The sequence below is a fragment of the Bombus vosnesenskii genome, unplaced genomic scaffold (genome assembly GCF_011952255.1).
Source record: "Bombus vosnesenskii isolate JDL3184/JDL3185 unplaced genomic scaffold, Bvos_JDL3184-5_v1.1 scf7180000013302, whole genome shotgun sequence".
Lineage (NCBI taxonomy): Eukaryota > Metazoa > Arthropoda > Insecta > Hymenoptera > Apidae > Bombus > Bombus vosnesenskii.
In genome coordinates this window covers 333,643-351,941 of record NW_022882951.1, presented here as the reverse complement: position 1 = coordinate 351,941, position 18,299 = coordinate 333,643, and the positions used below count along the sequence as shown (strand labels likewise).

General features: G+C 40.8%; 1 protein-coding gene across 4 annotated transcripts in view; it reads right to left on the bottom strand.

Annotated features, from left to right (window-relative positions):
* LOC117234036 (glypican-4) overlaps window positions 1-18,299 on the bottom strand; it is a 131,858-nt gene that overhangs the window by 10,454 nt on the left and 103,105 nt on the right. For 2 of the 4 annotated variants that reach the window (XM_033494863.1, XM_033494865.1), the window contains exon 2: window positions 3,471-3,641. In XM_033494863.1, coding sequence (XP_033350754.1) covers window positions 3,471-3,641 — 171 coding nt within the window. Of the gene's footprint in view, window positions 1-3,470; window positions 3,642-17,630; window positions 17,701-17,846; window positions 17,872-18,299 lie in introns of those variants that run through there. The other 2 variants (XM_033494866.1, XM_033494864.1) reach the window with 2 other exon arrangements.

Genomic DNA, 18,299 nt, shown 5'->3' with positions numbered 1-18,299 from the left:
CAAGCAACAGTGGCATCGACCGTTCGCTGAACACCGACAAAGACAGGGGTGGCCCGTGCCATCCTCTACACGCGTAACCTCACGAACCAGTGAAGCTTGAACCAGTTCTTATCGTCACTTCAGTCGCGAAGAATGTGATTAAAATTCCTTTTAACGACGTTGGGAACCAGTAAAAGATAGAGAGAGATAGATAGATAGAGAGAGAGAGAGAGAGAACAGGTAGGTGAGCTCCGTAACGAATCGTCGGCGACGACGGCGGCGTCGCCTCGGCAAAAAGCTTCGGGCTCCGAGCCGCGTAAAAGGGAAGGAAGCACTTAGCGCCGCGACGACTGGCTAGGAACTTCGTCGGAGCTTTTAATTCGCGACAAGCTCCAACGTTCGCGACTAATTCCCCCAGTTTTTCCCGAAAATCTCCCGTGTCGCTTCCATATGCGTATGAATATTTTGATTTTTCTATTACAAGGTCAAGATAAGGGATTAAGATGATGAGTAAATCTCTGTATCCAATGAAACTTACGTACGACGTAGTTCTAGCAGAAATATTTGCCTTGTGTGCATTACGTTGTGATCTATAAATTGAATTTAATTTTAAATTTAAAGATCACAAATTGTATTTAATCCTTGCCATGTAACGTCGAGCATGGATTATAGTTCTGATTCAACGACAGCAGTTTGTATTAGGTTGTAGGGAAAGTGTTTTTCTTTCGCAAACCTGTTTTTAACAACAGTTCATAAAAACGTGAAATGTCGCGGTGTTAAGAACAAAATGGACCATACGTATTTCGACAAATATAAAAGAAAAAACCTTGTGCGTCTATTGTTTCCTCACAAAGCAAAAGAAACTTTTCGGGCAACCTAATATCTGTAACAGTGTTTGCTAAACTATAATGAAATACAGTTATTTCAATACAGTTATGGCATTTTCTCTGCCATTATAAGTTTTACCAGCAGCCTTACAAAAGTCCCTCTTAAACAAAAGGAACTTGAAGAATGAAACGTACAGCAGTCAATACGAAATTTCCAAGGCTCTCTTCTATCATATCCACCCTTTGTCTTGCCTTCACCTCCCACCTCCCGCCCCCTTATATTTCACACTATCTCCCTATCCTGCATAGGAGTTCCTGTACTCTTCCTCCTTGTCTCTCCACCCCTAACTCACCCTCTCTCTCTCTCTCTCTCTCTCTGCCAGTGCACTTCTGTCGCGGCGAGTGGCAGGCAAAGTGGGTACGTAGCTAGATGCGGCTAGGTGTAGTAGCTGCTCAAAGGGAAGCACGACGGCCTTCAGAGAAGCTGTGGTCGGATGGAAAGAGCATGGGAAAGATTGAAGCTCGAAGAGCAAAGAGGTAGTCGGGCCATGGTGATGCAAACTCGTACGCTACCACCGTTAATTTCGTTAATGAGAATCGTTTGGCATATCTGAGATGTTCGATCTAGAGATTCTTCGAACCACTCATTTCCATTCCAAAAGGAAACGATAGCAATTGGTCTTTCGATAGTAAGGATGGTACATTGTAAAGCCTTAAGAAAGGGCGTATTGGTAGGTCTGAGTAAACAAACAGACGATACGTTTGTATTCAATTTCCTATAATACGGGTGTTTCCTGGTGTAAATATGTCAGAAAGATATTACATGTGTGAAAAATGCAGTCTTGAGAATATTTCGAAGCTCTAACTAAATCTTATTAGAAGATTATAAGATTTTCTTGTACCCGAATTATAGACCGTAAAATACGTAATAAAACTAATGTTTGTTTCAACAAATACTTACAAAAGTGCATTCGACGATCGTAGATTTTTATTGATAGTAGGATCTATGATAAAAGGTTTGTAAGATCTTAACGACAGATACCTATGGTACCAAAGACAATTCTGCAATAAATTGAGGTGGCAATGCAAATAAAGAAATTCCAAGGCAAGCGTCGACATCAAGCGGGGAATTACGTGGTTGGAAAACGGAAACAGGGATTAAAAGATTAGTAAAATTACTGTTCCGCTTACTTGAACAAGTGGTTATATTTTCTGCTTGAATCCCGAGGGTACATAATCTTTCCTTCGTTTCACCGAGTCTATTAATTTTGGTAATTCACGTAGCGAAATTTTTCATCGTCTATCAATTTATGTTAATTTCAAATCTCTATAGAATTGATCCACATCAAATATTCTTTTTTTTTATTATTATTATTTATTTATTTACATTTTACAATTTGTCCAGTAGGACATTTGGTAAAATATTATAGCATGTGAATGGCTACGCCATTGGGATACCATCTTCGAATTTGAGTGATTCATTTCTTTAGTGCGGTAAGTGTTTGTATGTTAGGTTATGTCCTTTGTGAGATCCGTTGGGTGTTTCCTTCAAATATTCTTGGCAAACATTCTAATCCTGAGTCATCTGGCGAGTTTCAAGAATTTTTAAAACAATGTTATCGAACGATCATGCAATCGTAAACTTTGTTTTACATTTTTTGAAAATCGTTTTCAATACATATATTCTCGTATTTTGTCCCGCTCTCGGAAATAAAAAAGAAGATGAAGGTTGTCGAAGAATCGCGTCAACCATCCAGACGCCATTAACTGAGAAATCTCATTTCGGACCACGTATTGCGCTTCCAAGCCTCATTCACGTCTATTAACGCCACTCGCCCTGCCAATGTCGAGAATGTTCGACTGATCGAACCGTCTGAAAAGTCCTTTTGTGATTTAGAAGTGGTATAATTGACGAGAGATATCGTATTTCGTTTTCCTGACTATGAGCTGTCGCGATGAATTTTCATTTCTACTTCTTTTCCTTCGAACTATGCTGTAACACGCTCGCTGATCTCTGAACACTCTTATCGAGTTTATTGAACTCCATCGATCTCATACTTTTTTGCAGTATAAACCAGCGAAGACTAGTTGAAACATTCTATTCGATCATCTTGTCGATCTAATATTCCATTTATACGTCGAAATACCTTACAACGATATTTGTCATTTCTGATCATACAACATTTTACATCGCGCGAAAGATAAAAAAAAAAAAAAAGAAAACATCAAATAAAAAATTACTCGCAGTTCTAGTTACAGTACGCATTTCACGTTTCGTGTTTCCGTCTACCATACACAAAAGAACGCGAAATCTATCACGAAGATCAAGAAACACGAAATTGAAGAAACCCTTTGCGACTCTGCATCCCTAGAAACCAAAAAAAAAAAAAAAAAAGAGAGAAATAAAACCTTTCCAAGGAAAAACGTCGTCTGACACACACGAACGTGCCGACATTCGAGTTTAAAGGTAACTGATCAAACGAAATTGCAACCGCCTGCCTCTCATCATCAGAGGCAACGTTCAACCGTTTTGCCAGTGTGAATGTTCGTAGAGTGGGACTTCACCCCTGTCGCACACGCGTATAAACGCGCGAACATAGAGAGCGCGAAAAGAGCCGACGATGAAGTGATTAAAATCGTGAAACGTTGGATGAAGGTACTCACTGTGGAACCTGGTCCCTCTCGTAGACAGGACCTGGTGCAACCGCTGAAGAGTTTCTTTGGTGGCTTTCTCATGTTTGTCGCGTGCCCTCGCCTGCAGTCTCACCTCCATGTCCGCGGAGCAGCACACCTCGCCGCCGCTTCTCACGCTGCCGCATACTTTCAGCTCCTTTGCTGGAAAAACGAACGGGAAACGAGTTTAATACACCGGCTGGATACGCGTCTCATCCTTCATCGCGGAGATTCGAGGAGGAAACTCGTTATACAGACGTCTTTAACAAGAGAGCTTTCGAGGGTTTATCATAGTTGGTTCAAGCATCGGACAAATCTTTTATTATTTTCTCTCCTTACTTCTCTTTCACGTTTGTTTTGTTCGATAGCTGAATCGAATATTATTGTTCTTGAGACTATTATTCGACGATATTTCTGTGTTATCGATTGTGATTTCGATAAGATTTATTTTTTTATCGTTTCATATGGTTTAAGGGATGAAATCGAATGTTACAAATGTTTGTATGTTACGATATAACATTGTATCGAACTTCACGATTTTTGTATTGGATACAATGGAATGTGATATTGAACGTTCAAATATTTGTATTCCGTTGTAGCACTGCGATAAATTCTATGATTTTTCGACGCGAGTCCTTTAAAAATTATTTGTTCCCCTCTATAGCGCAACTGATATCTAGTTTGCTTTTCTACACAGAATGATTGACTTGTCTTTTCTTTGACTATTTAGACATCTTTTTCGAATATGGATGAAACAGAAAGATATATGTAATATCTTTTGGTGATTAATGTCCAAGTTATGAATGCCTCTATAGAAAGCATCGTTGTCGTTAGTTAACTGTTGCAATTAATAATTCGGATTGATATCTGTCCGCTTTGAAATTGATTGGTATACGTATGCAAGTGCGCGATTGGAAATAATCATTTGCGATTTTCAATAGGCAAATGTAATTAATAAATCTAATTACCCTCCTTCCGTCATTTTGAAGTCAACGATGATTACGCTAATTATGAATACACGAATAACAGGAATAATTAAACAGCGACCAGAACTTCTCTGCGTACAATTGCATAAATTATATCATTTTCATAAAAGAATTCTCCGTTTAAAATTTCTCGCTTGAATAAGAGTTCCTTTCTGTAAGAGTTTTATCCCATTGACGTTCGAACGTTTAAAAAAAATAATATCCTCAAAATGAAAGGAGGCGAAGAGTCAACAAAAAGATCAAAAAGGTTCAAAAAGTAAGGGAAACGATAAAAACTTTTCTCTTCGTCGAAATCCAATTTTCCGTTTTCCGGAAGACGCTGTGGGTAGCTACTGGCATAGGAATCACGCAAGAAAGATCTGTTCTCGCGTGAATTTCCACGAGTTTGTTCGCGTTTACCTTTTGCACCTAGATCGGCCTAATCACATTCTTCTTTGTCGATAGAAATTTACATTTTCGTCTCGGATTTTTCGACTTTTAAACGTGTCCGACCTCCTTCCTTTCGCTTTAATTCCCTGCTAGTTTGATTTTTTCCGAACAGATACGCGTCCGATACAAGAGCGATACTACTTGTCAATATTGTTAAACGGGACGAAGTTACACAAAGTACTTACAATAGCAAACGTTGTTCGCAGCGAGAAAATTAATGAAAATGGATGCATCGAAGTAATTAAATAAGTAAATTAAATAAAGTTGTTTTCAAATAAGAGAGTCGGACAATTTCTAAAACTTCCTAACTTTAAACTTACTTATATCGATTAAAGTTTTCAAATCACAAATTAATCAAATAAATTCAATTGCATCAAACAGAGTCACAATAGCTATGAAATTTTTATCTATTTCCTAATTCTACTGTTTATAAGAGAAAAGTCGATTCGATCTGAAACAAATTCGAAGTTGATTGAATTTAGAAGAGTCATTAGAGCAATATGGTAATCGAGCAGAAAATGAAAAGCAGTTTCAGACGAAGGCGGTTCGATCGTCCTGGACGTGTTTGAAGAAGAAATAGTCGCGATCAACGACGAACGTAAAATTTGAATGTAAAATCCTTTCTAAACTCTGTCTAAAAAACTTTGTAACTCGCGTTATACGTATTTTGGATACCTGAAAGAATGATCAAAGGACGGTAATACATACTACCATCCACGGACAAGACGTTCTATCAATCATTTCAAAAATCAGAAAATATAAGTTTCGTTATCTTGTTATCCTTCGTATTTGCTTTCCTTCGTTCAATTGAAAATATTCTGCCATTATTTCGCGATAATCTGTGCAATATATAATATTAGCCAAAAGGTAAAAAAGAAAAGAATTAGAAAGCTTCAAATATTTTGACATATCTTGAAAAATGAGAATTATTTTCTGTCTCGTTAAAAGTGAACAGAAACATTCGCACGTATCTAACAACTGCAGAAACGAAAACTGTGTTAACAGACATCCTGAATGGTTTCGTGGTTTCATTATTACTCTTATTACTTGACGAAATAATTCCTGAAACATTAGTACGTATCAACAGAGCGTATCAACGGTAATTCCGCTCAATCTATAACAATTTTCCAAAGACCAGGAATACATCCATTCTTCGGAACGTCCCAATAAACCATCCAACGGCACCGAGATCGAGCAGCATCCACCCTCTATCGCGCGGCGTGACAATAAGCCGCGTTTCCATCGAGGGTCGTAGAACAGGGCAGCATCCCTACGCTGTTCCCTTATCGGTCGGACGCCAGGCTATATCGCTTATCTGCCAATATTTCCAGTCTGCCGTCTAAGTAAGCTAATTTCCAGCCACTCGGAACTCCGAGTCGAACTTCCACCCCCTTTTGCCCCAACCATCGTTTTGTCGTGTTCCTTCGCCCCATCCTCTGTCTGCTTCGGCTTCAAACTTTCAAACACGCCCGTAAAAGTAATCCCGAATTATTTCCGGCGAATCGGTCGTCGTGACCGCGCTTTTCCACTCGATTCGATCGCGCGACGCGTGCAGTTAACGAGCAATGTAATGCGTTACGATTACGCCAGCCTTGATATGAAAGTCTGCTTGATACCAACCAGCCCCCTAAATCTCTTCGAACGATCCTCCCATCTTCGACGGAGGAAACGAATACGACTTGTGTTCCTTCGATTTCTGTCCCAATCTACGCGGCTGTAAATTTTATTTAATAATTCTATTTTCATTGCCTCGTTCGATGCGAGTTTTCTCTTCCTTCCTTCTTCCTTTCCGAATATTTTTAACGTTTGAATATCGATCGCAAGAGACGACACGTAGGACACGTAGAAGAGTAGATTTTCAGGTAGTTTTGAAATAAAATAGGAAATACAATAGATTCATCCTATTAATTAATACATAAAGTTTAAAGCTTCAGTTTAATGTAAAACCATCAGACGTATGCTACAAAACCTAGTGAAATATTAGATAAAACGCATCCTTCGTTCCAGTTTCTTACAATCTTGAACAATACAGATCGAGAGAAGCATTGGAAGATATTTCTGTCCTATCTCTACGTTTTTATTTCCATATTTCCCACTCGTATTCTTCCATACCCAACTGTCATTCGAATTAGCACCCATCCTCAAAACCGCGTTGTTCGGAGTTTCCTGGCAGACAGCAGACGACATTTGCATCGATTGTTCCATAAGCACCGAAATAATAAGCGCCATAAAACCGTACTAACTCCTTCCCTGAGCCGCGATTTCACGACGTAGATACCCGTTGGCGCGACACAAAAACGGAAGATCGTCCAATAAATTTCTTCGAACGATCCCATATAAAAAAGCAATGACAAAAAGTGAATAAGACAGAGGAAGATGGAGAAAGGAATAGGATATAAAATAGATAAAGTAAGACGTATCTGGAAAGCTCCAAGAAGCATTTGACGAACTACCGTTAAAAGCCCCTTGGTTGCAGACACCGAGACGACCCTCGCGCAGCTTTTGCATCGCGTAAAGCTTGTACGTATATACACGCGTGTATGGTACATAAAGGGCCGGAGAGTTACGCGGTACGCCGTTTGTTAGCGTACTGACATCGCAAAGACGCCGGGATTTCCGTCGCGACGCGCTTCCGTGTCGCAGCCAACGACTTTGTACGGTACCGGCTGCTTTTTCCAGGAAAGGGACAGAGGACCTTGTAGCCAGGGGGAATTATGAAACAAGACAGAATCGATAGGAGGGAGTGGACGGTACAGGGGTAGAATCTGTCGACTGTGAATGATAGACAGGGAAGAAGAAGTTGGATGTCGAGGGGTTCTGTTAAGTTGTTTCCCGGGCGGTTTGGATCTGGTTGAGGAGAAATTAATTTCTGTTTAGATCCTTGGAAATTAACGGAACTTCAAGGCAGAAAGTATTTTGTATTATACCGCTGTTAAAATCGCTCTAGGGCAATTTCCGATAATCTCAGGGTAAATTTATATCTACTTGGAGTTGGGAAAATTTAAAGAATTCGAAGGCAGAGTCATAGATTTTTTTTTTTAATTCAATGCTTCTATATTGCACTACTATCAGCTTGATTCATAAAAGAAGATTTTTGTAGTCTCCGGAGGAAATTGGTATTTTTTAACAATAAAAGTAATTTCGCAAAATAGTTAGTGTGTATAATGGTACGAAGCTTGTAACGATACAAGATGATCAAAAAATTCTCCAATTTCTTAAGAAAGCTGTAATAACAACGGTTGGCGATTGCCTGTTGGAATTTAGCTAATTAACGCGTAGAAAATGATTAGACTCGAGGTGTGTTTCAACAACAAAATCTAGCTGAAAATACTTCAACAAATAAACACATCACCTTCCACCACTATACATATCACCAAACCTAATCCACACTTGATGCTCGTCACCGTGCAACTCTCTAAACATAGATCAACCCCTGATCGATTCGATCCGCTGTACACGTGTCACCATCGTCCAATGTTCAACCTTAACACAGTCGATTGATTCCAGTTTAATCGAGCCGTGGGAACAGCAACTTTCATCTCCTCTTTTTATAAACGAAAGGTCAGCTTTCATCCTGCGACTCCGCCATCCCTTTTAAACGCTAGTTAATTACAAAAACAGAATACTCGTTTAACGGAGAAGATCGGTTGAGACTGAGATGCAATCATCTATTAATCGAAAAATGGCCACGACCGACTAACTGAACCTAATGAGATTAAAGGGACGCGATGTTGGTCACGCTCGGATTTCATTTCCATCGCGACCGGATGTCACGGGGTAATTCCGTTTGTAATAAATCAACCAGATATCGTCGCGAATTAGCAGAAATTCTAGTCGGATATAACAACGTCCAATTCGATGAAATATAGATCGAACGTAGAATGGGTACCGATGAGAAGCAAATTTCATGCAACCTTTGTCAAACAAGTCGCAAGGGTTGCGTACGTTCGAATCTTGAACACGAGGGTGTATTCTGCTTTGTGCGGTGAATACAGCAGAGGAATAGAAGGGTTACTATTCGATTAGAAATCGCCCTTCGTCGGAATGGCTGCCAGTGATACGCAGATGTAGCAATTTTCTGAGCCAAACGAGAATTGAAACACGTCTTTGATCTTTGGGAATAAGACGAGCCCGTGATACGGCAGGGTATTTTCGGATAATCGATTTCGCGAAACTCTGTTTCGATGAAGCGTGGTAGTTTTCCTTAACGTTTAGAATTCTTTTAACATTGTCACAGACGAGAAGAACAATTAAGTATCACCGAGGAGTAATTAAGAACAGAAAGCTGTATCCTGGAATTTATCGAATGGAAGAAGATGTAACGTTTGCGAAATTCTACAGGGTGGTTGGTAACTGGTGGTACAAGCGGAAAGGGGGTGATTCTACGCCAAAAAAGAAGTCGAAAATATAGAATAAACATTTTTTTTTTTTTAATTTTTCCATCGAGACAACGACAGTGAGATCCGTTATAACGAGACGCGATAACTCGAAAACAAAGCCTCGAACGAAAAATTTTTATACTATATTTTCGACTTCTTTTTTCGCGTAGAATCACCCCCTTTCCGCTTGTACCACCAGTTACCAACCACCCTGTATATTGTTTCGTCTTAATTTTAATTCTTCATTCATTTCTAATCTTTTAGCAGTTACGTAGAATCGCTTAATGCGATAACAAGAAATTGAGCGATTTTCCCGTTGAAGTGATTAAAATTCATATTGCGGTGTTTCGCGACATTACGACAAAACTTCGAATTATCGTTGCAAGTCAGCAACACCTTAGGATAGCGAGCAACGTTGTAGAATTGTTAGGAAGCATATTATCCGTGCAAGGTAATTTACAGCGCGGTGCAACACTTACATTACAAAGCGCAAAGCCCATGGAATCAAGGAGAATCACAGAAATCCTTGCAACAGTATTACAAAGCACACGGTAAATCTAGTTTAATCCCTTCATTACGAAACATTCTAACAAACCTGTTACCATGAAAGATTAAAAAGTCTTGCACGAGATTATTCGTACGCAAGTTGTGAAAGAGCGAAGTAAATCAACCGAACGTACTCTGCAACGTTGTTCCACGTTATTGCAGCTCTGATATTTATTTTACGTTACAACGTGTTGTCTTTAAACAATTCCAAACGATAAAAATCACGAAAAAAATTGTGGAAAAGGAAAGAGCTATTCAATTGGGGAAACCACAAAAAACGCAACAGAGCGAGTCTTTTTTATTCGCGTTTTATTTCTTTCTTTTATTTTTCCTTTTTCCATCGTTTCCACCTTCACGCTCCAACGAGCTTTCACCCTTTAACGAAACTCCAGGCGGTTCGTTCCTGGCCGATTCATTATTATTCCGAGCGAATCGATGATGGCAAGTTCGCGCGATCCAGCCGGCCCATTCACGCGCGTTCAAAATAATTACTTTCGTTCCGTTTAACGCGGGGATGAAAAAAGGTGGAGTCGGCCGATGTTTGGCTGAACAAACCACGTTCTTTCCCTGTACGCGTCACTCGATCTCACAATCTCGGGGAAACCTCTGATTTTTTCTCTGCAGACAGACCTTACTTTGTATTTTATTTCGACGTGCTCGAACGCAAATCACGCGAGTTTTTCCGTTCGTTTCTGACTTAAAGCTGAATCAGAGAATCATTCCCGTCCTTCCCCAACTCCTCTGTCCAATCAACAACTTTTTTTCGATTATCACGCACAGTCTGGCGATTCGAGCGTAACGACGATAAAGAGAGAGAGAGAGAGAGAGAGAGTCGGCCGACGTCTTTCGGTCGGCATTTAAAAGGGCGTTGCACGCGGAAATTGGGAAATTTCCATTGTAAGTGGATTTCCGCGAATAGCGTCGCTGGAGCCAATCTCCACGTGGCAAAGGGCGGATTTCGAGCCGCTGCTATCGCAAACATGAAAAACCGTAGGAAAATGCAGTCAGCCCTGAGGGTATGGTACCTCCAGCGAGATTCTTCCACGAGGATTTGTCATTTATATGATTAACGAGCGAATGACATTCGTCGGATATCGATTTTCTCTTGTTTCCTCCTTTCGCATCGTAAGAAACTAGTTTTCGATTTATTGGGAAATATTTTTTTTTCTCGCGAGATAAATTACCATTGCACGGAACGCAGAGAGCAGGAAGAGAGAGAGAGAGAGAGAGAGAGAGAGAAAGAGAGTTATTATTTTCTTGGAAATGTTTCCTTTTCGCTTTTTCTTTTCTTCTCCTCTTACGTTTTTAGAACGGAGGGTAAAATTCGAAGAAAAGAGAAATGGAACGCGGCGAGGAAGCTTACAAGTCTATTCAAACGATGTGTAAGTACAGAAAGAGAAATACGTGTACGATGTAAGAAAAAAGTGCAAACAGATTAAAGCAAACCAAACAGGCTAGATGTTTCAGCTGACTGTATTCAAGAGCAATATACAGATTATACTACCTTTAAATAGCAAGGTTAAATAACAAGAGAATCGTAACAAGCGAAAGATATGTATATTTAGCCGGAAATTCCAAACAATTTATTTAACTCTGAAAATTGCCATAATCACGTTACATTGGCTGATAAGCGCTAATCGACAATGAAACAAGTTTTCAAGGGCGAGTTTGTATCAGAATAAAAAGCACCTTAATTGTTGAAAAATTATATTTCAGTTTTATTTACCGCTTTGTATACGTTTCTATCAGCAGGAAAATTAACGTTTGGGAAAACAGCTCTCTATTTCGTAATACCCCAAAGCTGTGTATCCCACTTTGTATAAACATCATATGCACTTATTTGCAACGTACTGTCCAACAAAAGCCAGTAAATGCAAAAGGTATACAAGAAACATTTCTGGATATTTGGAGATATTCTCATTTCCATAGAAATTCTATAGAAGCTCGTGGTCGATCAATTCCCGTCCCATCTATCACGTCATCAGAGAATGAAAATTTTCATTATTACTTAACAGAGCGAGCTAGCGTTAAAGATCGAATTAAAATTCGTACGCGTCGTTTCAATGAAATTCGAGCAGCAGCTGACAAAATCGAGACGCAAATCTCTCGACGTCTCTTATCTGGAAACCCAAAGTTACGAGTGAAACTCCGTAATATACCCGATCGAGACTCAAAATTCAAAGTTCGTAGAGTGGTGCGATTTTCCGCGTGCCCTGTGCCTGTTTAGAGGATGGAAATTACAGATATTGGCAGCGATGCGTCGCTGTGAGATTCGCCACGATTCCAACGGAATACAAATGACGTCGAAAATCGTTCCTTCCAGGGACAGCGGCTGCAACTTCTCCCCGGGGAAGCTTGTAAGTTGAAAGTGTTTGCACTTGGTTGGAAAGGAAGAGTTGTTCGAGGGTGGAAAACGAAGGCGATCGGTGGCTGATGTTCCGTCTTGACGAAATTGAAAACAGGCTGGAAATTAATGGGAGTTCGGACGTGGTTGCCAAATATTTGCAGTTACCGGGCTTGGCATTTCCATAAAGGTGAATCCCGACCAGGCTTGCTCCCCTACGAATCCATTTCCCTTCGATTGGAAAAGGGAATTTTCTTCGCGGATAACTCGGGGGAGTTTGGAGGTGAAACCAGCGAAAGATTTAGGTAATCGAGAAGGCAGCAATCGAATTTTCGCTCGCGTTATCGACATTCCTGTTATACAGGGTGGTTGGTAACTGGTGGTACGAGCGGAAAGGGGGTGATTCTACGCGAAAAAAGAAGTCGAAAATATACAATAAAAATTTTTTTTAATTTTTTTTTTCTTTTTTAATTTTTCCATCGAGACAACGATCTGCAGTGAGATCCGTTATAACGAGACGCGATAAAGTGCACGCGTACCGAGCGGAAATTCAAAGTCGATTTTCTCGAAAACAAAGCCTCAAACGAAGAATTTTTATTCCACATTTTCGACTTCCTTTTTCGCGTAGAATCACCCCCTATCCGCTTGTACCACCAGTTACCAACCACCCTGTATATAAGAAGTACGTACAGGATAGCGGAGGTGCGTTCGAGATACGCGTGTGCTTAATGGTCGCTTCTGGTCGCGTGATCGTTTTGTTAGGACGCGATTAGATCCGAATCTCGATGGCGTGACCTCGATTTTTATTGCTCCCGATGGTTGTTTATCGTGGCTGTTAGTTTAATTGCACGTAGAAGTACCTTGATATTTATGACACGGCTGGTACTGCATCGTCTACCTCGACGTTTCTTTGCTTTCTTATTTATTAAATCAAAGGGTTCGTTTTTATCGCGATTCGATTAATGCATGGATTCTATAGACTCGTAGAAAAAGATCGATATTAAATGGAACCGGACGAATTTACTTTTTAAAACCGATTCAATCTATAGAGTGTTCCAATCTTTCTATATCATCATTAACTTCTTCCTAAATACGTATGACTAACACTTTGCGCTTTTCAAACTTTCATGTTCCCATATTACTGTTCTTTCGATAATACAAACAAGATATTTCAGCAAAGAAAAATTTCAGCGCAGCCCTCAAACGAGATATCATGTCTGTAGTATCTTATCTTGAGCTGTTTAAGCGCTGTAGATGTCACTCGCTGCTGGGTACGGCCGCTTTTCCACTCATTTTTCGTATCGTGGAAGAAAAATCTGACTCGCCGGGATTCGAACCCGGGTTCCGAACGTTCGCAACCTAAGGCGCTAACCACTGCGCTGCAGTCGTCCAAGACTAGTTAGTGTGGTATTTGCTATCGAGTGCCGCCACAGGCCTTTCTTTTTCCACGATACTACATGTCTACTGTGCGATATTTAAAGGTACTGGATATGGAATATTAAAAAGTCTACCAAAATTTTCATTGCATCGTTCGATTTATCTCCACGCATCTCTTTTATTATTCTAATCGCCAAATATTTGACTCGCTTTCCCATACAAACACGAACTATCCCTATTTCCATCTGCCAAACAAAATCAACCTACCGTGTCTATTCTCGAAATTCCTCCCAAACATACTCAACCGCCAGTCTCTTCCATTCTGTCGACGCGGTGTATTCGCAGCGTCCATCAGAGTACCAAAGGATAGAGAGGAAGACAAACCCAAACAGGCAACAGAGTGGGTAGTCGCGACTGGCTCACGGTATCACGGTTAAATCGCACAAAGAAAGAAAGACCAGCGGTTTTCGTTCATTCATCGACCGCCACTGCCAAATATTGCCAGACAGAAAAGAAGTAACAGCGGACGAATAATGGGGGAAAAGAATAAACAGGAAAAAGAGGGAAAAAGAAAGTAGAAAAAGCGAGGAAGGGGGTGTAAATCGAAAAGATAGAGAAAATTCGAGCATCGAAACCGCTCCTCTTTGTGCAACGTGTTCTCTTGTATTACGCGTGCCTTGTATTCATCCACCATCATAGGATTCCCGCGGCGAATCTCCATTAAATATTTACGAGCATGCCGAATCGGCCTCTGTCCGCGCGCTGGGAAACGTGGTGGGCTTCCTTCTTTCTCGCCGGCGTTACCGTGTACGCGATCAATCCCGCGTCGATGTGGTAGACAGAGGGGACGACTGGCGTCCAGACGAAGAGCGTCGTCGTCGTCGTCGTCGTCGTCGTGCACGCGGCGTCTGGCGTCGCCGAGTACGAAACGCTCGCCGAGATTTCAATCCACTTACACTAGGCCGAGTTACAGGCTGGACATACCGGTTCACGATCGATTGGACGAATACGATGTGTTTCAGGTCGATTGCGTTGGGAATTCGTTTTTCAAAAGGACATATTCCAGATACATAGACAGTTTCCTTAGATTTTGCGGAATCTGGTCGAGAATTGTAGCCGGAGATTTTTTCAACTTGTACGAGATTCTCGGAAGTTTGATATCGTTCGAGATTGCATTTATAAAATAATATATAAAATTTATAAAGTAAGAGATAGATGTGTGAAAGAGTTTCGAGTCTTCGCGAATCTCTGTTACATAATACTATTATATACAATATAATATATAATATAATAATACTAATATAATACATAATATAAATATTATAATACTACGCGATAAGTCGCATCGATATAATGCCGATCGATCGATTGCGAAACGCATACGGATGACGGTTATTGGTTCAGTTGCGGTGCTCCCAACGGGGAAAGGTCAAGATTTCTACCTGCGGTCCTTTAGGCGCGGGATGATTCGGAAATGTATGTTTGACCATGAGTCAACCGCATCTGTTTGCGTAGTAGCAGCGGTATGAAAGGCAACCGTTAATTATTTGCGAGAAGCATTGAAAACGATGTTGAAATTGTAACCAGAATTGTGTAACACGCGACAATCCCCATTTCTTATTCCTTTAACCCTTAAAACCGAATCGCCGATCAGACGAACGAGCGAACGTTCGAAAAAGAGAAGCGGAATTGTTTCGGCGTTATTTGTCGCTCTCTGTCGTTGTTGTCCTGTTTAACAAAGAGAACGACGACGTGGCCGGATGCACAGGCAGGACACAACAACGAAACGTACGATTTTATCGATCGTTCCAGCTCATACAGAAGGCAACGTGTATCCACGCGACAAAGGCAGAACCGCCTAAAGTGGGACTACCGGCGTGCAACAATGTAACCGGCGCGTTGCTTTTCGTTTGCAACTGGCAACACGTCGGTGAAATGTTTCTGCGTGTATTTTCGGATTTGTGGAAGAAGCGTGTGTGCGTCTATGAAAGAGAAAGAGAGAACGCACGAAATTAACGATCATGATAATTGTGCCAGCGTGAAGAAAGGGGAAATCCTGACACGCTCGCGAGACCGTCTCTCTCTCTCTCCCTCTCTCTCTCTCTCTCTCTCTCGTTCTTCAACCCCCTGCGTGCAAACACTAAACGCCTCGATGAATACCAGTGTGTGGACAATATACGGGGTGTTCTGTTCCACGAGACTGACGATTGACTGTTCTTTATGGAAGTAAAGGAATCGAAGGAGTCGGAAGATAAAGGATAAATTCCCTTGTTCAGATATTTTCTATTTAATGCGAAGTTAGATAAGTTTTATTGATTCAAGAATTTCGTTCGTTCGTTGACTTAACGATTTCTTTGTGCTATTTCATTGCCTCTCTCTTTTTACAATCTACGCCATTTTCAATTGTTATTACAGAATCAACGATTGAAAGATAGTAAATAAGGCGCAATCGCGTAGTTTATAAATATTAGGATATGTACGGAGAATCAAGCAAACTTGAAAAGCCGCGAGGTAATTATCGAAAGCGACAATTATCGTCTTGAATCAAAAATATGGTTTGCTAATGCGAACGATTTCATTGCAGCAGGTAAAAAAGCAAAAGCGAGGAAATCCTGGAAGCTTGATAAATTGACATGTTATTCATACTACGATAAAGATTGGTTTTACGAGACAGGTGTCGATATTGGTAATATTACATACGAGTATTAATTAATCGAAGTTCGCGATAAAATCACGATACAATCGGTACTCTTTCATCTTTCGACTTACAAATTGCTATTATTTGGCTTCCATTGGTTTCCCCTTTTCACGAAAACCTGTTTCTCCATTTACCATCGCAATTATACGGCTTCCGCGACCTTCACCCTTTTCCTACGTTCCTCTAGAAACGCAACAACGACTCGATCGATCTACATCGATCAGCGCGACGAAAATCAAGCAACGTAGAAAATGAAAACGAAAAGAGAAAGAAGGATAGGGGCGAAAAGGTAGGGAAAAGGGTTCGCGTCAAAGGAAGTGCAAGCTGTTTCGAGTAGAGATTAAATAAAATCTCGCGGCGTACGACGTTGCGCTGCGAGTTGAAAGCTGCTTGCTAGACGAGAGGAATCATCAAGTAGACGCGAACACCCCGTATAACCGAGCGTTTGTGTACACTCGCGTGACTGTGTTCGTTAGTCGAACTGAAAGAAAAGCATTTGTGAAGTTTCACGGCTCCCCTAGCTGAAAATCGAAACTCGTTTGCGCTCGATAATCGAAGAAAAGCCTCGGCGAACCGGGGGCGAAACAATCGACGCGAGCGCGGCAGCCCTTAGGGTCGACACGCTTCCACTTTTCCAATCTTCTCGCGTAAGTTAGCTCCTCGACTGACTGAGTGAATAAAACAGCAAGAGAGAGAGAGACAGACAGACAGATAGACAGACAGAAAGAGGAATAAGAATAGAAAAGAAGACTCGACCGTGACAATCTTTCGGTTGTTTGTTTGATTTCAATCGAAACGATGCTGACGAAAATGACTGAGTACGATGATTTAGAATTTAGGGAACTAGACCAAAGTTTATTTTTCGACGATATATGTATCGCTGTTTGAATTGCAAGAAATAGAAGAAGATTAAATATCAGGGAGGAAATTTGTAATTGACGTAAAGTACAAAATTAAAGCCACAAGGTTTTCGTTTACGGAGAATTATGATTCTACGCTAATCGTAAACACGATACGCTATCGAACGCCTTAAAAGTATTAGGTTGTCCGCAAAGTTTCTTTTATAAGGAAATAATAGACGCACAATGTTTTTCGTTTTATATTAGTTTATTGAATTATGCACGAACGTAATAATAGAAATAGAACGAGATGGATCATACGTAATTCAATCAAATAATATAAAACAGAAATCGTTGTTCATTTATTATCACCTTACGAAACGAAAGAATCTTTTCGGACAACCTAATACTAGATTTGTTATTCGTACGAAGGCAAAGATATATCTACGCCATAAAATACAATTATCCACCCATATCCACACCCAACGTATGCCTGGCCATAAGATTGGTCTCAGATTCTACTTGTAAAATTCTTCGCCACCGCAAAACTTACCCCCTCGATGCTCGAAACAAACTCGAAGAAACTGTAAAAGGTAGTGCATCAGCATCACCAGAGGAGACACCTGCGAAAACACGTAGAGAAAGTTTCGCGGCGGTGTCGGCGTGCAACCGACGGATTTAGGGTGTTTTAGGGCGAAGCTTAGAGAATGGGGTGAGAAGACATAGGGTTGCTAGGAGACACCCTCTTCCACATGTTATATTGCATTACCCTATGCGACTCGTGTGCGCCGGGTAGACGGTGAATTGGTTGCACGAGTCTCGTTTTCCCCGATGTCGGTTCGAGGGTGTCTGCGTAGAAAATCGTCGAGCCTGGTATCCTTGAGTATTACGCATTTCCTTTCCTGACCTTTTCCACTTTTCTCGCGGCTACACGCGTCCCACGCGCTAAGCTATGTAATGTCATATAACCAAAATAGAGGCAGTGCAATCTAAAATACTCAGAACAATAGCAAACGCGCCATGGTACGTTAGAAACGAAGACATTCGGAAAGACCTGGGAATACCAACGGTCAAGGAGGAGATTAACAAATGTGCAAGAAGGTACAGAGAAAGAATAGCAACGCACCCGAACCGGCTGGCAGCGGAAACGGTGCCCAACCGATCTCACAAACGACATAAGATACAAGCACTCACCACACTAAAGAAATAAATTAATCAAATT